This window comes from Botrytis cinerea, chromosome 15, assembly GCF_000143535.2.
Source record: "Botrytis cinerea B05.10 chromosome 15, complete sequence".
NCBI classification, from domain to species: Eukaryota; Fungi; Ascomycota; class Leotiomycetes; order Helotiales; family Sclerotiniaceae; genus Botrytis; species Botrytis cinerea.
This window is the reverse complement of record NC_037324.1, coordinates 952,521-969,698: the sequence shown is the minus strand read 5'-3', so window position 1 is coordinate 969,698 and position 17,178 is coordinate 952,521. Positions and strand designations below refer to the sequence as shown.

The 17,178-nt window shown below is 43.5% G+C and overlaps 8 protein-coding genes across 8 annotated transcripts; 4 read left to right on the top strand and 4 right to left on the bottom strand.

Annotated features, from left to right (window-relative positions):
• Positions 1 to 5: 5 nt before the first annotated feature.
• Positions 6 to 2,476, bottom strand: BCIN_15g02780 (hypothetical protein). Its single transcript, XM_001558174.2, has one exon. The coding sequence runs from the start codon at positions 1,760 to 1,762 to the stop codon at positions 320 to 322; it is 1,443 nt and encodes a 480-aa protein (XP_001558224.1). The 5' UTR covers positions 1,763 to 2,476; the 3' UTR covers positions 6 to 319.
• Positions 2,477 to 2,688: 212 nt separating this feature from the next.
• Positions 2,689 to 4,706, top strand: BCIN_15g02770 (hypothetical protein). Its single transcript, XM_001558173.2, has one exon. The coding sequence runs from the start codon at positions 2,927 to 2,929 to the stop codon at positions 4,373 to 4,375; it is 1,449 nt and encodes a 482-aa protein (XP_001558223.1). The 5' UTR covers positions 2,689 to 2,926; the 3' UTR covers positions 4,376 to 4,706.
• Positions 4,707 to 4,821: 115 nt separating this feature from the next.
• BCIN_15g02760 (hypothetical protein) lies at positions 4,822 to 6,426 on the top strand. Its single transcript, XM_001558172.2, has 3 exons — positions 4,822 to 5,138; positions 5,191 to 5,317; positions 5,408 to 6,426. Exons 1-3 carry the CDS (start codon positions 5,077 to 5,079, stop codon positions 6,077 to 6,079), a joined length of 861 nt encoding a protein of 286 aa, XP_001558222.1. The 5' UTR covers positions 4,822 to 5,076; the 3' UTR covers positions 6,080 to 6,426.
• Positions 6,427 to 8,026: 1,600 nt separating this feature from the next.
• Positions 8,027 to 10,537, top strand: BCIN_15g02750 (hypothetical protein). Its single transcript, XM_024697509.1, has 4 exons — positions 8,027 to 8,588; positions 8,643 to 9,252; positions 9,314 to 9,399; positions 9,461 to 10,537. The coding sequence occupies exons 1-4, from the start codon at positions 8,149 to 8,151 to the stop codon at positions 10,299 to 10,301; spliced, it is 1,977 nt and encodes a 658-aa protein (XP_024553325.1). The 5' UTR covers positions 8,027 to 8,148; the 3' UTR covers positions 10,302 to 10,537.
• Positions 10,538 to 11,079: 542 nt separating this feature from the next.
• BCIN_15g02740 (hypothetical protein) lies at positions 11,080 to 12,197 on the bottom strand. The gene is made up of 2 exons (XM_001558168.2): positions 11,535 to 12,197; positions 11,080 to 11,432 (listed from the first exon to the last, which is right to left on the bottom strand). Exons 1-2 carry the CDS (start codon positions 12,115 to 12,117, stop codon positions 11,290 to 11,292), a joined length of 726 nt encoding a protein of 241 aa, XP_001558218.2. The 5' UTR covers positions 12,118 to 12,197; the 3' UTR covers positions 11,080 to 11,289.
• Positions 12,198 to 12,710: 513 nt separating this feature from the next.
• On the bottom strand, positions 12,711 to 14,932 carry BCIN_15g02730 (hypothetical protein). Its single transcript, XM_001558167.2, has 2 exons — positions 13,085 to 14,932; positions 12,711 to 13,024 (listed from the first exon to the last, which is right to left on the bottom strand). The coding sequence occupies exons 1-2, from the start codon at positions 14,708 to 14,710 to the stop codon at positions 12,992 to 12,994; spliced, it is 1,659 nt and encodes a 552-aa protein (XP_001558217.1). The 5' UTR covers positions 14,711 to 14,932; the 3' UTR covers positions 12,711 to 12,991.
• Positions 14,933 to 15,142: 210 nt separating this feature from the next.
• Bcpre6 lies at positions 15,143 to 16,370 on the top strand. Its single transcript, XM_001558166.2, has 5 exons — positions 15,143 to 15,300; positions 15,355 to 15,361; positions 15,414 to 15,466; positions 15,521 to 15,908; positions 15,957 to 16,370. The coding sequence occupies exons 1-5, from the start codon at positions 15,270 to 15,272 to the stop codon at positions 16,279 to 16,281; spliced, it is 804 nt and encodes a 267-aa protein (XP_001558216.1). The 5' UTR covers positions 15,143 to 15,269; the 3' UTR covers positions 16,282 to 16,370.
• Positions 16,371 to 16,388: 18 nt separating this feature from the next.
• On the bottom strand, positions 16,389 to 17,173 carry BCIN_15g02710 (hypothetical protein). The gene is made up of 4 exons (XM_024697508.1): positions 17,055 to 17,173; positions 16,961 to 17,004; positions 16,837 to 16,910; positions 16,389 to 16,776 (listed from the first exon to the last, which is right to left on the bottom strand). The coding sequence occupies exons 1-4, from the start codon at positions 17,057 to 17,059 to the stop codon at positions 16,528 to 16,530; spliced, it is 372 nt and encodes a 123-aa protein (XP_024553324.1). The 5' UTR covers positions 17,060 to 17,173; the 3' UTR covers positions 16,389 to 16,527.
• Between the last annotated feature and the right edge of the window lie 5 nt (positions 17,174 to 17,178).

Here is a 17,178-nt window from a genome sequence, read left to right as displayed (position 1 = left end):
CCACCTGATTCACGTTATTAACCATCGTCCAAAATTGAATAGATGAATCTGGCTCGTAATTGGCGATTTGGCAATTTGGCAATTTTCTTGGTATGGATTGCGACGCGAAAGACGACCTTGGACCAAAATTCGTGGGGAGATCGAGACATATTATACCAGTGCTAGCAAATCATGCACGACTTTCGGAGTACTTTTGATGCATATAAATAGGCTAGAAGGTTCCTACAGCTTTGGTCTATTTCCTTTCCTGTAGCTAATCATACATCGGACTGAAAAGCAAACAATTCGTCAGGATCCTTTCCGCATGTCATGGCCCCATTCAAGGAATGCTGTTAACATTTTTGCCCTTTCTAGCTATTTCTGTAGACCTCAATAAGTTTCTCAAACTTCCTTCTGCATGCGATCCACTTCTCGCCCTGCCTTGAAAAGTTCGCACTGGACTAGGTGGTTTACTCCAGGGTAGCCATGAACTCAAACTACCGAGTATAGACGATCTCTGCGAGTTCTCAGGTCTCAGTGTAGAAGCTATTGACTCATTGCGTATTAAAGTGGGCTTTGGTATTGCCAACTCATGGAAAGTGGAGGGCTGATCAGGAGTAAGTTCATCAAGGGCAGGCATGTGTTCAAGGTCCGCAGCAGAGGTTTGAGGTCGAGCGGGTTCGCTTAGAAGTAAGGTGGGAGATGAAACTTGGGGTTTATGTTCCTGCCTGAAGCTTTGGGCATTGTCTATAATCATGGATGCGAATGTGGAAGATCTTGGCCTGGCATGCTTGGAGGCAGGGCTCCTTTCAGAGACAGCTTCTGGGACCGCAGCGTCTATTATCACAACGGGACTTGGAGGTGATACTTCAACCTCCTTACTTGTTGCTCTTCCACGAACCTCGTCTTCCAAAACAGCGGCAGGCTTCTTTCTGGATTTGTCTTCATCAGAAGACCTTGATGATGATATAATGGTCTCTAGTGTACCATAAGCGGCAGATTTCCCCCTTCGACTTCCTCTTGAGCTCCTGGCTAATTGTCTTGGAGAAACTTCATCCGGTTCAACGGCCTGTAATGTCGGTACACCTAAATCTGTCCCGGAGACAATACCAATTTGTGGTATGCGATCCCCAGACCCATGAGGGGGATGGTGGAATTCATGCTGATTTGCCAAACTATACTTGCTTCTTGCACATATTTCGGCGATCCTTTCTAAATCATCACTAACACCATGTTTTATTTCATCCATAATCCCCTTGAAGCTGAAAGCTTCCACTGGCGGAAGCTTCATATCCATTTTGTTTGACGCTATTCCCGTTGTTCCATTCTGTTTCTTGACAGCGATAGGATCTCGTTGTTGAGAGCGAGGTCGAATGGCTCCCGAGTACGTCCGCACAATCACCGGTTGATTAAATGTTTCTCCAGTGGATTTCGCATAACGATGATCAGATCGATTCGCGCCGTTGAGAGAACGAAGAGCTGCAAGACGATTTGCAACCTTAGCTTCGTCTAGGATATGTTCACCACGGGCAGCTTCTTCGGATTCAACGAGACTGGCAGTTGAAGTATTAGATGTCCATAAACTTGGAGGAAGAAAATGAAGTGGAAGCGAGTGACGTCTATTGTTATTGTTATCGGTATTCGGATTCAGAGACACATTTTGATTGAAGCCTGAGCTTGAGGTTGAGTTGTGGGGATTTGAGGAAGATTTTGAAGTTGTGTGAGGACGCTTGTGAGGGGTTGATGCATCTCGCACAAGTAACGGCGTTCCAGTGGCGGTCATGGTTTGTGTATGGGTGGCGGGTGGATACTTTTCTATCTCAATCTCAATCTCTCCCTCAGGATTGGAAAAGACAAAGACAAGACATTGTTGTTCTTAATTTCAAATCGCAAGTATTACCAGTATTGGGAGGAGTAGGGAGAAAGAAGCAATTGCTGCATTACATGGGCTTTTTTACTCGTATGGATACGTGAGATGATGATAAAAGAGATTGAAATGCTGTGTTGTCAATGCTTTTCTCGACTCTATGGAGTTTTCGTGGCGAGCTCCCTATGGTTCTTTTTTATCAGAGCCAGTCAAACTGAGCTCCAGAGGTCTTTGGAGCTCGAAGTGGCTTATGTGCGGTGAAGGATTTGGAAGAGAAGGCGAGGCAGGGGATGTATTGGTCGATGGTTATTGGAGCATTGCAGTTGTGTAGCAGGAGTGGTTGTGGTGGTTGGAGGTGCTTGGAGGTGCTTGTTTGCGGTGAGAGGAGAAGAGCAGAGGAGAGCAGAGGAGAAGAGATGAGAGAATGGATGGAAATGGTTCGTTGGTGTTGATTGATACAGAATAATAATAAATGGCAAGCCGAGCTACATGATTGATTACCTACGCATGATATAATATGAGATGGCTCTATGAGTGAAGAATGCAACAACATCAAGTTGTTGATCGATCTACCTAGGCACCTGGGCACCTGGGCACGTGCTAGGCCAGGGCGTGAATGCGATCATTGTCTGGACGGAGTGAAGTGAAGATTGAAATGAACAAATGAAAGAAATGAAAGAAATGAAAGAAATGAAAGAAATGAAAGAAATGAAAAGAGAAGGTTGCCTCGGTATCCTCAGGCAGCTAACGACAAACCACTTGTGTCTCTCTGTCTCTACCGCACGTGTCCATCTACGAGCCGTGCCTTCCTTTTTCGGCGCTAACTTTATTAATAATTCGTCGACCCCGCAAAAATGGTCAGTCAACAAATGCCATGAGCATGATAATGAAATCTATCCAGCTATCTAATAATAATCCTCACAATCTGCACAATCTCATTATCTCCCCATCACTATCTTATCAACAACCCGTCAACCCTCAACAATTCCCAAGTTGATCAAGCCATCAATACCTTTTTCAACAGTTATTGCGCTACGCTACATCACATACACCAATAGCATCAACGTCGTCCAAATTGCAATGTCCAAATCATCAAACCCAGGCGATCTTGACAAAACCCCCAAAGATAAGCAATCGGATTCCGACAATCCATTCATTCGTTTCAGACACTTCGCCGATGAACAGATAGGTGCAGTCCTACAAGGGTTCGTCGGTCTGCCATCAGCATTTTCAAAACCGCAAAGTGGTTCGCAATGGTCCGTATTCGATGAGGATTTAAAGAGAAGAGATGCGCTACAAGCGAGACGGAGGGAATTGAAGGAGGCCGAAGAAGCAAGAAGTGAGAATAGAACAGTGTCGGAGGATGAAGAAGTCCAAATACCTGTGAAGAAGTCACAAAGTTCACACGGCGAAGGAGATTTCGTTCACTTCTTACATGACCAATGGACGAATGTTTTCGGGTCTGCCGACATTCCGCTATATTCACCTTTACATTCTCCCTTGGCCAACCCTTTCTCCGGAAATCTCAGACATACCATGAGTTCTTTTGCCGCGATGATGTTATACAAAGCCGATCCTGATGATATCTCACTAGTGCCCTATCTTCTGGGGTCGCCGTATTCACCTCTGATTTTATCTTTTGGTCAATCTATCTATGCCCATCACCAGTTCTACGACGCGCAACTCAGAGGTACCAGAACGTATAATAGGCCTCGTGGGGCCACTCCCCGGGATGACTTTCCTTATTGCGAAGCATTTGAAGACCTACTTCTTATCAGCCAGGGAAAGAGTCCCGATACAGAGCTTTCAGTTGGCCACATTAACAGAACAACCACCGAAAGGCCTGAAAGTATCAGTTCGACAGTGGAGAATGGATTGGACTGGATTGAGCGACTTCAAAGACTGGGCATACTTCATCTGCCTAGCTCAGAGATGACCAAGATTTCAAGAGAGTCTCCCTCATTTGAAGAACTCGGCGCCAGCAGTCGAGGTGCAGCTTCATTAGGCTCCCAGAATAAAGAGGTCAAGAATGATGCTGAGACCGAGGAACAAATGTACGAGAGTTTTCTTCGAGATGCATCTACGACGCCTGATCAATTCTTCGCCACGATTGAGTCCACCCTTACCGCGGTGGAAAAAATGATGAAGGGCAAAAGTGTACAATTCGAAGAATCTCGTAGGTCAAGTTCTTCAGGTCCACAAGAAGCCAACAACACAAGTGGCAGATCACTTTCGGAGCCCAACGGACCAAAAAGAGAAGTTTCTTCAAGCTCAACCGTTGAACATTTTACCAATGAAGATGGAAGTGTAGAAACAACAATCCGTGTATGGAAAAGATTTGATGACGGCAGTGAAACGGAAACAACGTCTAGCCATACAGTTGACAAAGCAGGGACCCGACAATCCGATCTTGATAGGTCAGAATCTGGCTTTGAGGGTTCTCGGTCCCATCAAAGAGTTGAGACTGATGATCAGGAAATTAGGTCGCGAACTAAAAAGAACACAAAGTCCGGATGGTTCTGGAATTGAATAATTGGATTAGCAGTGGGTACATGGACTCGTGGGATTACGAGAAACTTGAATTTGATGATAGTTTTAAACTACTCTCGCAAGGATTCTGAAACATGCGAAAAATACCCATTGCAGATCAAGCAATCAGACTTTATGTTTGTTTTTAGGGGAATCGTATAAGATTTGGATAAGTCATGCTTTGTTTTGACTTACTCTGGGGACGACCATCACAAGTCCGTGCACCCGCTGATGGATGGATACCTAGGTATTATGTATTGGGTTTGTATGTCATAGGTAGGGCAACTGGAGTTTATTGATTGGTTAAGAATGCAAATATTTCGATTTACCATACACCCTGCTACATTTCGCCAATTTTTGTTATAAATACCAAGCTGATGGAGACAAATGTTGACTAAATTTGTGTTACTTGTTTGATTTCCATTACGGAATGGGGAATAATCATTGGAGCGGTGGATTTAGGGCGCATGACGCTATGTTGCTTCTCCATGGGGTAACATTCCCCTGTCGTTCATTGAATGATCTACGAGCTATCCATAATCACCTCATATTTCCTACAACAAACGACTGTCTACTTTCATGGCTCTCTCTTCTCAAATACGTCCATCTGCATCAAAAGTTTGTTGTACAAGGCATTTAATATATCGGAAAAGGAAAATAAATACAAAGATTAGCTCTCAACCTCATCCCCAGTCACGCAAATGTCTCCCGCAAGATCCAGTGACAAGGAATCAGTCGATACGACTAAAGGCCTGTGGGCTAAGTATGAATTTCAGTTCCGTTGTTGCAGAATGATTTTGCTGATCTGGTATTAGAATGATGGGTGCAAACGAATACAGTGATTTCGTCATTAAATGTCACTCACGAATATTCCCTGTCCATCGAATCGTCGTTTGTACACAATCGAAACCAATCCGAGCTGCAGCAGATGGAGGCTTCATGGTTAGTCCTTGTCTCTTCAATCTATTCGAAACCCCCAACCAAGCGTTGTGAAATGCATACATCCCCGAATTGTTACTGAGACTGATACAGGAGTCTGTTACCGGCATTCTCGATTTAGAGGATGATGATCCTGAGACTGTCGCGAGAATGATCAATTTTTTGTACCTTCAAGACTATGACGACACCTCTGAGCCGACTGGAGAAGTTGTGGAGGAGGGTTATGGATGTTTGTTGGTCAATACCATGGTCTATATCATTGGCGACAAATACGATATTCAAGCTCTCAAAACTCTCGCAAGGAAAAAGTACGAAGCAGCAATAGTAACTGATTGGAACACGCCTTCTTTCTCAGCAAGCTTAGAACTTATGTATGAAGAACTCCCGGAAAGCGATACCTCTCTTACATCCATTGCCCTTGAAACCGCAGGAAAGCATCTCAAGGAGCTAAACGATCGAGGAGAGTTTTCCAGCCTCTGCAAAAATAATCCCGCAATCGCTTACGACCTCTTAACGAGCATTACCTCACAACCTTCTTCATACCCCCCTCCAGAAAAGACGCAACCGCAACATAAAAAATCGTGTCCCAAAGGCCACACGTTCACACATCTTAGCGATATACATGCGCTGTATGATAAGGATGCTTGGAAATGGAAAGTCAAGTGTCCGAATTGTGCGATGCAGAAGGTTTGTTATAGGTCGGATAATTCGTGTAATCTGGAAGCGAAGTGGGATGGCCCGGATGTGGGATATTGGTATTTGTGATGAGGGAGTTTGTTAGGGAGTTGGGGTTTGTAAGGGTGTATTTTTACTAGGTTGGGATGGGATGGGATGGGTTTTGGGATACGGTATTTGGTGCTGATGGTTGGGATGGTGTTTTCTTTTGGGTGGTATGTTGCATATTGTTGGTATGGCAAGAGTGTAGAAAATATACCTGGGGATGGATGTGTAGAGAAATTGCAGTTACAGTCACAGTTCATACCTTGATTTTTTATACATTTTATTTTTATCGTTATTTACACTCGACTTCCTATTGAAATTCAATAACCTGTAAGATTATCTCCGGTGAGCTGGATGTACATAGAAATATAAAATGCCAATGATATTTCTCATCCCGCTATTCGTAAGATAATGTGCGGTGTATCTAGATGAGTGGAAAACGTGTGGAAAGCGGCGGCATGAGTCTCAAAGGGGTTTGTGATGATCTCCCCGAGACTAGATTAGGGATATGAAAAGAGGGTTCTCTCAAAGTATACTATTTTTGGGAGGGGGCTATTTATTTAGTATGGGGGTTTATGGCAAGAGTAAATAAATCAAAATCGATAATTTGTTTTGTTGTGGGTTGGTTAGCTCCAATATCTCACATTCAGATGGCTTACTAGAATGGGTATTCCATATACTGCATAGGATATAGGATAGCTATGTAAGTATCGATACATATCCATCACTAATCTCCAAGATAATCTAGCTATGAAGTAGATCATAAATGATAGACAGACGATGGACAGCGAGATGGATAATTCCGCGGTATAGCTCACTAGCTAGCTCACTCGTTGTCTTTTCACGTGGTCGTGGCTATGGTTGCAATTGATTGTTCGATTCATTTAAGGTTCGTGAATCACGGAGGTGGAATGCACTAGGAGCGGGTCGGAGCCGGGCCGGGTGGGGATGAGGCGGGATGAGTGGTTGTGGGTGGGCGGTGATCGTGTGGAGCCGGTCTGGGGGGCTTGGCTGGGGCTCGTGGGGAGCTCGTGATTCTTTTGGAGACGAGGGAACCTTGGCGGGGAAATTGATGACATGTTGACTAACACAAGTACCGTACCGCACTAGGGAACTTGGAAACATGCGTGAGGATGTTTTCTTTTTCTTCCTCTTTCTCTTTTTCTCTCTCTCTCTCTCTCTCTTCTGAATCATCCATGATTATGATGTCAGTAAGGTGAGACAATTCCTCAATCAATATTTGCTTATTTGGAATCCATCTTCTACGCCATTGATTCCGGGGTGTCTGGGTGGGTAATACATAGGGTTCGAACTAGGAGATTAATGTGAAACTAGCTTGTGGCGTAGTTGAAGAGCATTCTTTCTAGAAGTAGATGATGATTCCTCTCAAGATTCGACACTGCATCTTCTCTACTACTCAGAGTCTTCATCGTCATGTACGTGAAGCTGTTTCTATCTGGGAAAATGGACTTCGGAGTGGGATTTGGAGGGGATGTCGAGATTTTTCAACACGGTGGTACCCAGGTAGGCGAGTGACTTCACAGAAAGCTACTTGGAAGAGACCATCATCGATTATATGCATCGCTACTTCATACGTCGACGATTGCGCTTTTGCTAGATGGGATCCGAATAATGTGGAATAGGAAACTGCAGCAATTTTATATTTCTTCTACTATTCTGGATCCAGGGATATTTTCAATTCTCCCACTATCTTGACATCTGTTCTGAAGAACACGACAAAATAGCATAAATGGTCGACTAAATAAGCTCACCAACTTTCATCTACACCTCCTCATCTCATTCATCAAATACTTCCTCCTTGTTCTTGTAACCTGTAGATGAGTACGAGATGCCTACTTTTGCTATATCAAAAATATTCTTCCAAAATATTCTTGTTCCAAATTATACTTCAATGTTATTGGATCAGCAAGCATTCCCTGGAGAGAGGAGATAATCATGGTTGATTGGGTACTGATTATGCACACATCAGTTGGAGTCAGCACAGCCAGTTTGAGGCTGTATCTTCTCGGACACTTCAAAAACCTGACAGTCTTACAATTCTATTTCAATTTATTTTCCTTTTAACGATTCACAAACTAGAACTGCATAACATCATGGCAGAAGTTCTTGGTACCGTTGCTAGTGGCATCGGTGTTGCTCAACTGGCGAGCAATCTTGTTTCGAGCATTATCAAGCTGAAGGGTTATTGGGATCAAATTCAAGATGCGCCCGACGACATTGGCTATCTGGTGCGAGAGATCGATACCCATCATTTGATACTTCGAAGTATCCTTGAAAGCCAGGCCAGAATGACTTCTTCTGGCAGGCCTTCGGACACTTTCCTTGAGCATAGTCTAAAGTTGTGCGAAGATTCCTCAAATGAATTAAACGAGCTCGTAAAGGTCCTTGAGAAGGAGATGAAGTCAAGCAATAAATGGAGAAGCAAATTAGGTGCCACGAAGGTGGTACTGAAAAATGATCAACTCAAGAGGTTGAAGAAGAGGATGAAAAATGCTTCAAAAGTGATGAATCTCGCTATTACATGGCAAACAAAGTGAGTTCTGTCAGTGCTCCCTTTGGAAGACTGCGAGTTATTCACAGGTAGCAGTGCCACTCTCCAACAACAATTTCCAGTCTTCGAGTTAAAAATACAGGCTTCTCTCGATCAGTTTTTGATAAACCATCAGAAGCTTATTCCAGCACCGCCATTGTCGAATCCAACCACCCAAACTTCTTCGATGGATGCTCTAGTGCCACTGAACAATGATACAATAATTACACAGCCACAGAACTTCAAATCCGACAGCAATTCAACCCCGCGCTCTGTACCCAAAGATGATACTTCGACACAGATTTCTAGTCCGGTCTACTCGTTGAATTGGTCTGTCTATCTATTGGGCTCGGTTGATGTTCGAAAGACCCAACAAAAACGAAAAAGAAACCGCTTCGAAGAAACAGAAGCGAAATACAAACCCCCAGCATGGCTTTCAAATAGAGCGTGGCAATGTATGTACACCAAAGATCTATCAACTCTGAGGTGGAACATCAACATCCAGACTTATCGTACTTTGGACCAGAAATCAGATTTCTATAAAGCCTTAGTAGCCGGAGATGTTGTTGGTGTACAGGAGATGTTAGCAAAACGAATGGCTTTTGTGAACGATCAGTTTGTGGGAGGCTCTTTGCAATATCCTTGGGAAGAGGGTACGCCTCTACATGTAAGTTGTACACGGACTTGTTGCAGACTTATTTAATTATCGACAATTGATTTTGATTTAGATAGCTGCCTCAAATAACCATCTTGGTTTATGTAAGCTTCTCCTGGCGAAAGGAGCAGATATCTCCAGTGAGGAGGCTGCATATGGGTAGGTCAATCAGTCTTGAGTATCTAATTTCAAATTAGTTTACGTGGCTAATTGCCCTTAGCGATACACCATTAGCAGCATTTATTTCCGTTGCTTGGTCCAATTACACATATCATTCTCGAAGAGTTGATCCTACTCACGCACTTGACATCCTACGAACTCTCGTCGAAGCAGGGGCAGATTCAGAGCTGATTGATCAGACCGACATGCTAGTCATCAGTGCTGGTGGTCCTGAAGAGATATTTCACTACATTCAACAGCACACGTTTATGAGTTCTGGTGAGATGGGCTTCATAGATAAGGTGAGTATTGCTTTGGGGTTTTTGAACGCTCCTAGTGTACGATCTCAAAACTTGATGTTATCATATCTTGTAGATCCTAATTTTCAGGCAAACGTTGCACTGCATCGTGATGGTTTTGTCGTCAAGGAATTCTTTTTTAGAGTTTGCTTAAAATGTTGGCAGGATGAATTCAAAGATAAAAGGCTGGACCTCGTCAAGAAAATGACGTCGGCCGGTATGTCAATACATACATTGAACGAATATGGCGAAACGATACTGCAAAGTCAGTTTGGGCCATTTGAGGACCACGATGAAAGAATGCCCAATAACCTCAAGGTATGGCTTGAATTTTTGACCGATTTAGGTATCGATCTCAATGCATACGGTGAGATAGAATCTTCAATTTATAAGAAGAGAAGAATGGGTCATATCTTCGATCTCTATACACTTTGGAAGGTGGAAAATATCTTAGGATTCAAGTATGGACCTCGTATTGAGGATTGGAAATTTTGGGCAATCGAATGGACGGATAAATATGCGGGGATTTTTTGGGAACTCATTGAGAATCCACTTCAAGCTGATCTTGCGAATCTATCTATACCCGGGAAATGGGTTGATTAATCATGATATTTTGATTTGGTCTTGACCTTGCAAAATGGTTGAGGGGGTACTTCTTCGGGCTTTTTGTATCCCGATCTTGTATATCTGGACGGAATGATTGGATTTTTGTGTGCTTAGGCAGGAGTTTTCTTCTTATAACTTAACTTGTGTTCAGCATACAATAATGAATTTCATAGGAGCTTCATATTTCTATACTATTTCACGTTTGCAAATCATGGCACATCAAGCTGTTTCGATTCGAAGAATTGAAGAGTTCTACTCAGAGTCATATCATCAGCAGTTGGCGGACTGGCTGCATCCATCACCATTGATGATGAACCGAACAAACTCGAAAGATGTTGGAGCCCCGGAGTCGAATATCTTCTCTCTTGACTCTTTGACGATAATATTTCTTTCTTTCGGGATCAATACGGGTAGAGAATGGTGCTTTTCTCTCTCGGCTTCAATTTCAACTGCGACGTTCAAGTCCGATAATCATGAGATCAAAATTTCTGGATCGATGGAAATGCTACACGTCGGTTTTTGCATGGCTTCAATTAGAAACGTAGTTTCTAGATGGTGCCAGAACTCAATTTGTGCTGGATGACATACAATGTCCTGTTTTGAGCAGAAGATATTTATGGGACTACCAGTCCCTAGAATGTGCTGTGCATCGTTTTTCTTCTTTCTTTCCTTGGGCTTTACAGACGGCCATTTGGACTAAATTCTCCCCGATACTGAGCGACAAGTTAAGCCATCGCGACATAATATATTTGCGTTGAAGACTTGTTATAGGGTATGACAATCGTAGCACAGAATTCTTTAGGCATAAGACTCTCTTTATCATATAGAGGGATAGTTTACGCGGTATAACTCAAATTCCAATTGACCACAACTTGATAAGTAAACCTTTTGTCGAATCAATCATACCAGATATTAGCGATTTGCACCCTTTTTTCCGCTACTAGCTTTCCCTTCCACTATTTCGCATCTGCTTTCTACTCGCTTATCATCGAGACCACGGCTCAACCTTCTTCATCAACTTGACAAAAGTATCATCTCCATACAAATCCATAAGCTTTTGCAACTTCTCCTCCGAAGCCGCCCCAACCCACTTCACATTAGCAGCATCGTAGAAATCCACATACGTCGCTATCTATCATCAGCACTCCACTCATTCACTTCAAAACCAAACTCAAACAAACAAGCAAGCAATCACAAAGAGAAAATGAAAAAGAAAAAAGAAAAACTCACGATCACCCTCCCCATCATCCCTCCTCATCCTCTCTCTCAACCCCGCCCACCTCCCCCTCAACTCCTCGAGTAAAACCGCCTCCCCACCCCCCCTCACCCCCACAACATCCTCCAACCCACACCCAAAAAACTCCTCCCTCGTCCTCCTAAAATACTCCCTCGACCCATCCCCCCCATCCAACGCATTCTCAAAAACATCATAGACAATCCACTTCAAAATCACACCCCCCAAGCCGCGCACCTCCTCATCCTCATACGCCCGCACCTCGTCCACACCCTTTAAATCGCGATACCCATCGCCCTCCGTAAACCTCTCGTTCAACAATTGCGCAATCGGCGTGGAATCATTCAGGGCGCATTGGGGCGCCTCTAAAATCTGGATAATAGGCACAGTAGCGCGGGGAAGTGGCATAGCGGGAAAGAGGGACTGGCAAAGCGGTGCGATGCTAGGGTAGGAGAGTTTCTCGACGCGGTACGGGATGTTTTTGTAGTTGAGCGCGTAGCGCGTGCGCCAGCAGGCGGGGGACCAGGGTTGCGGTCCGGAGAGGTCGTAGAAGTGGACGAGGGGTGAGGGGTTGGACATGCTGCGAGAGAGATTTGGAGATTTGGAGATTTGGAGGGAGGGATGAGGATGAGGAGGGGGGGGGGGGGGGGTGAGGGTTCTGTATATATATATATAGGTTAGTGCGGTGATCACGGATATGTATGTTTATGTTCCTCGGCTTACTACTTTGGTCGCTCGGAAAGGCAGGTGGAGAGAATATGACGTGCGCTCATGCGGGGGGTTCAGTGCGGGATTGATAAGAGCTGATATTTTATGTAACTGTGTGGCGGGGTACGAAATTGCTGAGATATTGAAGATTTGGGCCACTAGGTTGTCACGGCGCTGTTGCACGGGTTAATGGTAATCGCGACAATCGAAAAGGTCAGATCTGTAATTACTTGGATTTTGCGAACGATAAATAAGGATTAATAGAAGAGGATTCTTTTGAAGTGATGATGGGTTGTGTGAAGCTTCTTGGACGATATCGTTAATTCAGGTCTGATTTATCTGATACCGGTTTTATAAAAGGATTGAGTTTTTGGTAATTTGTGGGAAGACTTCTTGTAGATATGGGATCAGAACTAGAAATTGAAAATGAGACGAGAGGTACAAGCTAAGTTGGAGGCATCAGTTGAAAGGGTATTACTGATATTTACAATGCATGAGTACAAAGTAAATGAGCAAGCATCAAGTTATTTCAGTACTTGAGGTCAAAACTTTCAGTTGTGCATGAAACGTCTCGCTGTTTCATAATGAGTGTTGTATACTTCAAGAGTTTTGATATACAGTATGAATATATAACATCCTTCATTCACTTGACTTTTCTCTTCCCGCTTAACAAAGATGGTATCCAACTCCCTTATAAACATGTGGTGTTGTCCTAAACTACAGCCGCAAGCCTTTTCATATCCACTCAGATATATTTATATGGATTCATAATTCCATTCTATGCAAAGTCAGTACATATCCACAAATCTAATTCTCGAGGTATGGCAATAGAACTTACAGGATCATAGAGGTTCTTAATCCCCTTCATCAATCCAATCATCGTCTCACTCCTACTATATCCAATATAATTCTTCTTTGCCAAGCCTAGCCCATGCTCAGCACTGATACTTCCATTTCTCTTCGCAATCCATTCGTATACAAATGGTTCTAGTACTTTCTCGACTCTTTTATCGTAGCTTCGAGTAGCTACATTGAGATGCAAATTCGAATCTCCCATGTGACCATAACCTACTACGCCTACGACTGGGTGATCTTCAGTGTCGCCGATGAGACCAGCTTCAGTGATTTTTTCCCGTACATCTTCAACGAGTTGATAGAGTTCTTTCAAAGGAATGGAAAGGTCGTACTTGTAAACACCACCCCAGTGACCAAGAGACTCGGGGATACCTTCTCTCCAGCTCCACAGAGCCTTGATTTGTGTGGCGTTCTCGGCTAAGGTACCATCTGAGACGATTTCTTTCTCCATGACATGTTCGAGGAAATTATTCAGTTTCTCTTGGTCATGTTCGGAATTGGAACCGCTGGTTTCGATGAGACAATAGAAAGGATACTCACCCTCCAATGGTCTTTTGTTTTTTGTTACTCTTTGAACTAAATCTTGGCTGTGGCTGTCCATAAGTTCGAAAGCAGAGAGGATTTCGGAAAGTTGACCTTTCGCCTCTTTGAAAGCTTCTTGGACCTTTTCGAAAGATTCGAGACCAAAGAATGCAACATTGATAGCGTTTGATCGCTGAGGACAAATGATTGAGATACCAGTGATTATGCCGATTGTGCCTTCACCACCAATGAACAATTGTTTCAAGTCATAACCAGTATTGTTTTTTCGCAATTTGGAGAGATCATCCACAATTGTTCCATCTGGTAGAACTGCTTCAATTCCGAGAACATTTCCGTGCAAACTTCCGTATCGTAATAGCCTCAAACCTCCAGCATTCGTTGCTACATTACCTCCAATATGACATGATCCTTTTGCGCCCAGATCTAATGGGAAGATATGTTTACGCTCTGCCAAATAATTGTCCGCGACTTCCAAAACAACACCAGCGTCCACAACGAGAGTACCTGAGACCTCATCAAACGATCGAATTTGGTTCATTCGGCTCATGTTGATAACAATTTCGTCGAATACAGGAACAGACCCTCCGACAAGTCCAGTGTTTCCACCTTGTGGTACAACTGCTAGCATATTATCATTGCAGTATTTCAAAATCCTGCTCACTTCCTCGGTGGACCCAGGCTTCAAAACTAAACTTGTATGACCTCTATATTTGCGCATCCAGTCTCCATTGAAAGGTTCAAGATCATCTGTAGCATCCTTTGTAACTCCATCAATAATAGCAGATTCCTTCCCTAGTAAATCCTTGAAAAACTTCACATTTTCCTCGGTGATTTTTGCGAACCTCGAGTCTCGTTTGATATCAGGATAGGTTTCGGATGTAAATTTTATGGTCTTCGATGTGCCAGTTGTTCCTTTGGCTATCCCTTCAGTGTCCTCCGTACTGGCGGTACTTTGCCATCGAGTTTGAGTCAATGGTCGTAACGATCTTATTTTCGAGCATGAAGATGACGCCGGCGATACTCTAGCCCTGCGGGCCGCGAGAGCAATGCGTGATCGAACTGCCATGTTTGCAATGTCCAAGTTGAAGAAGGCTTCCCAAAATCTTGAGGGGAAGAAATTAAGAGTGGGGTCACAATGGCGAGCTTTATCCAAGCTTATTAGTCTATCTCTGCCAAAAGTTTTGTTGCACGTCTGAGTGAACTTTCAACTTTGGGGCTTTTGGGAAAGATACATATTTTCTTGTAAGTTTAGAATCTTGAGGATTTCATGAGATTGAAAAAAATTGTCTGGAGGATTTGGAGAAAGAACTCGATTCGCAATGGCTCGGGGCGTTTTGGCCAAATTTCGAAAGGCTGTGATTTTGCCTTGTGATAACATGGCTCGTGCGCTACCTTGGCGGACATCCCGCATATTTACAGCCTTGTTGAATTGATGCCTGAGGATTATAAAGCCAGGCTCATGTCCGTTGGACCTTCCTGTCGCGTAGCTTCGTATGCTGAGCTGCCTGCAGTTCAAACATCAAGCTTCATCAATATTTCCCGCATTTTCCATTAAGCTTCGATCCTTTTCAAAATACCCCAAAACTCCATTTAATTTCACTTTACGGTTCAGATTATCATAAATTATGGCTTCAGGATATGATAGAGCGTTGTCTGGTAAGCTATTTCCATTGGGCAAATAGATTAATAAAGGTAGCTAACATATAATAGTTTTCAGGTTAGTTTACGACTTGATTCGTCTTTCAAAGTCAATCTAACAGTTGCCATAGTCCGGATGGCCATGTTTTCCAAGTCGAATATGCTCTCGAAGCAGTCAAGAGAGGTACTTAAAATAGCTATAAGCAACCAGTGGACAACAGCTTATGCTTCAATCTAGGAACATGCGCCGTCGGAGTAAAGGGCAAGGATATTGTCGTTCTAGGATGTGAGAAGCGTTCCGCAATGAAGTTACAAGATACCCGTATTACGCCATCAAAAATTGGTCTCGTCGATACCCACGTTTGCCTAGCTTTTGCAGGTCTCAATGCCGATGCAAGAATCTTGGTCGACAAGGCAAGATTAGAAGCACAGTCACATCGTCTTACTGTGGAGGATCCAGTTACAATAGAGTACATCACCAAGTATGTGGCTGGTGTGCAACAAAGATATACACAAAGTGGTGGTGTTAGACCGTTTGGTATTAGTACTTTGATTGTCGGATTCGACCCCAACGATCAGACTCCAAGGTTATACCAAACAGAGCCATCTGGAATCTACTCCGCATGGTATGTTGATTTTATCTATGGATTTCAAATATTCTAACAAGCTTCTAGGAAAGCCAATGCTATCGGCAGATCAAGCAAGACTGTACGAGAATTCCTAGAGAGAAACCACAAGGATGATATGGATAGGGAAGCTACTATCAAATTGACAATCAAGTCTTTACTGGAGGTTGTCCAAACTGGAGCGAAGAATATTGAGATTGCTATCATGGCACCAGGCAAGCTCATTGAGATGTTGCCAGTGGAGGATATTGAGAAATATGTGAAGGATATTGAGCAAGAGAAATCTGAGGAGGCTGCTAAGAAGAAGGGTGGTCGTTCGGGAGGCACCACTTCAATCTTGGCGAGAGGACCTGACGATGCTGCTGCCCAATAAGTGGATTGATATTTATGACTTTCTGCACTTCATAGAGCCTCTGTAATATAGCAATGAGCGACGAAATGACACAGCTTTGATGCTTCTGATGCATCTCAAGTTCATGTTGACCGCCATGTGCCATAACAGTATTACTTCTGTCATATCTGCATATGAACTTCTTATTAATCATTCGCTCTGCGTCCCAATTTCCCATGCCGCTAAATTCAGACCCCTTTTTACTTTCCATGTTCATGACGTGTCGTATTATCCCAACTTGTTTGGAGCCTCCTCCACATCGAAGATAGTTCTCTGTTCTTTTCCTTGCAGTCGATCATCCTTAATCATTCTACTGTCCTTCCTGACATCCTCGCCTTCGAATTTCAGCATTGGTTTTGGCTCGATCGCATCGATAACATAATGATTATCGCAGTGCGGACAGTATTCGTCTCCGTCATCCGTCTCATCGGCGAAATCCTTTCTGAATGCCTTCTTACATTTTTTGCATGCGAATGTCTTCACACTGTGGTTAGTATGAGGGGTCGAGGAGAGCGGGGTGTAGGGACAGTGTATTACCATTTCTGTGGTTTTCTTGAGAGGATGTGATTCAGTTTCTTGGTGACACTCAGCACAGTCAAACCATTTTCGACCTTTGGTTGGAGTTTAGTACGGAAAGACTATCTTGGGAGGTTGTTCCTACAGCATGGCGACCGAATGGACACTTGCGCGTTGAGAATGTGTTTACTGAAGTTTTGTTAAATTGCTGAATGATGTTGAGAATAATCAGATCTTACCACATGGTATGGCTATGGTGATCTGACGTATTTGAGTGTATTGTCGGCCAACGATTTTCTGCTGGAGGACTTTGTTGATATCTATCGGCCAGCTCCAATTACGGCTTCACATGCGATCCAGAAA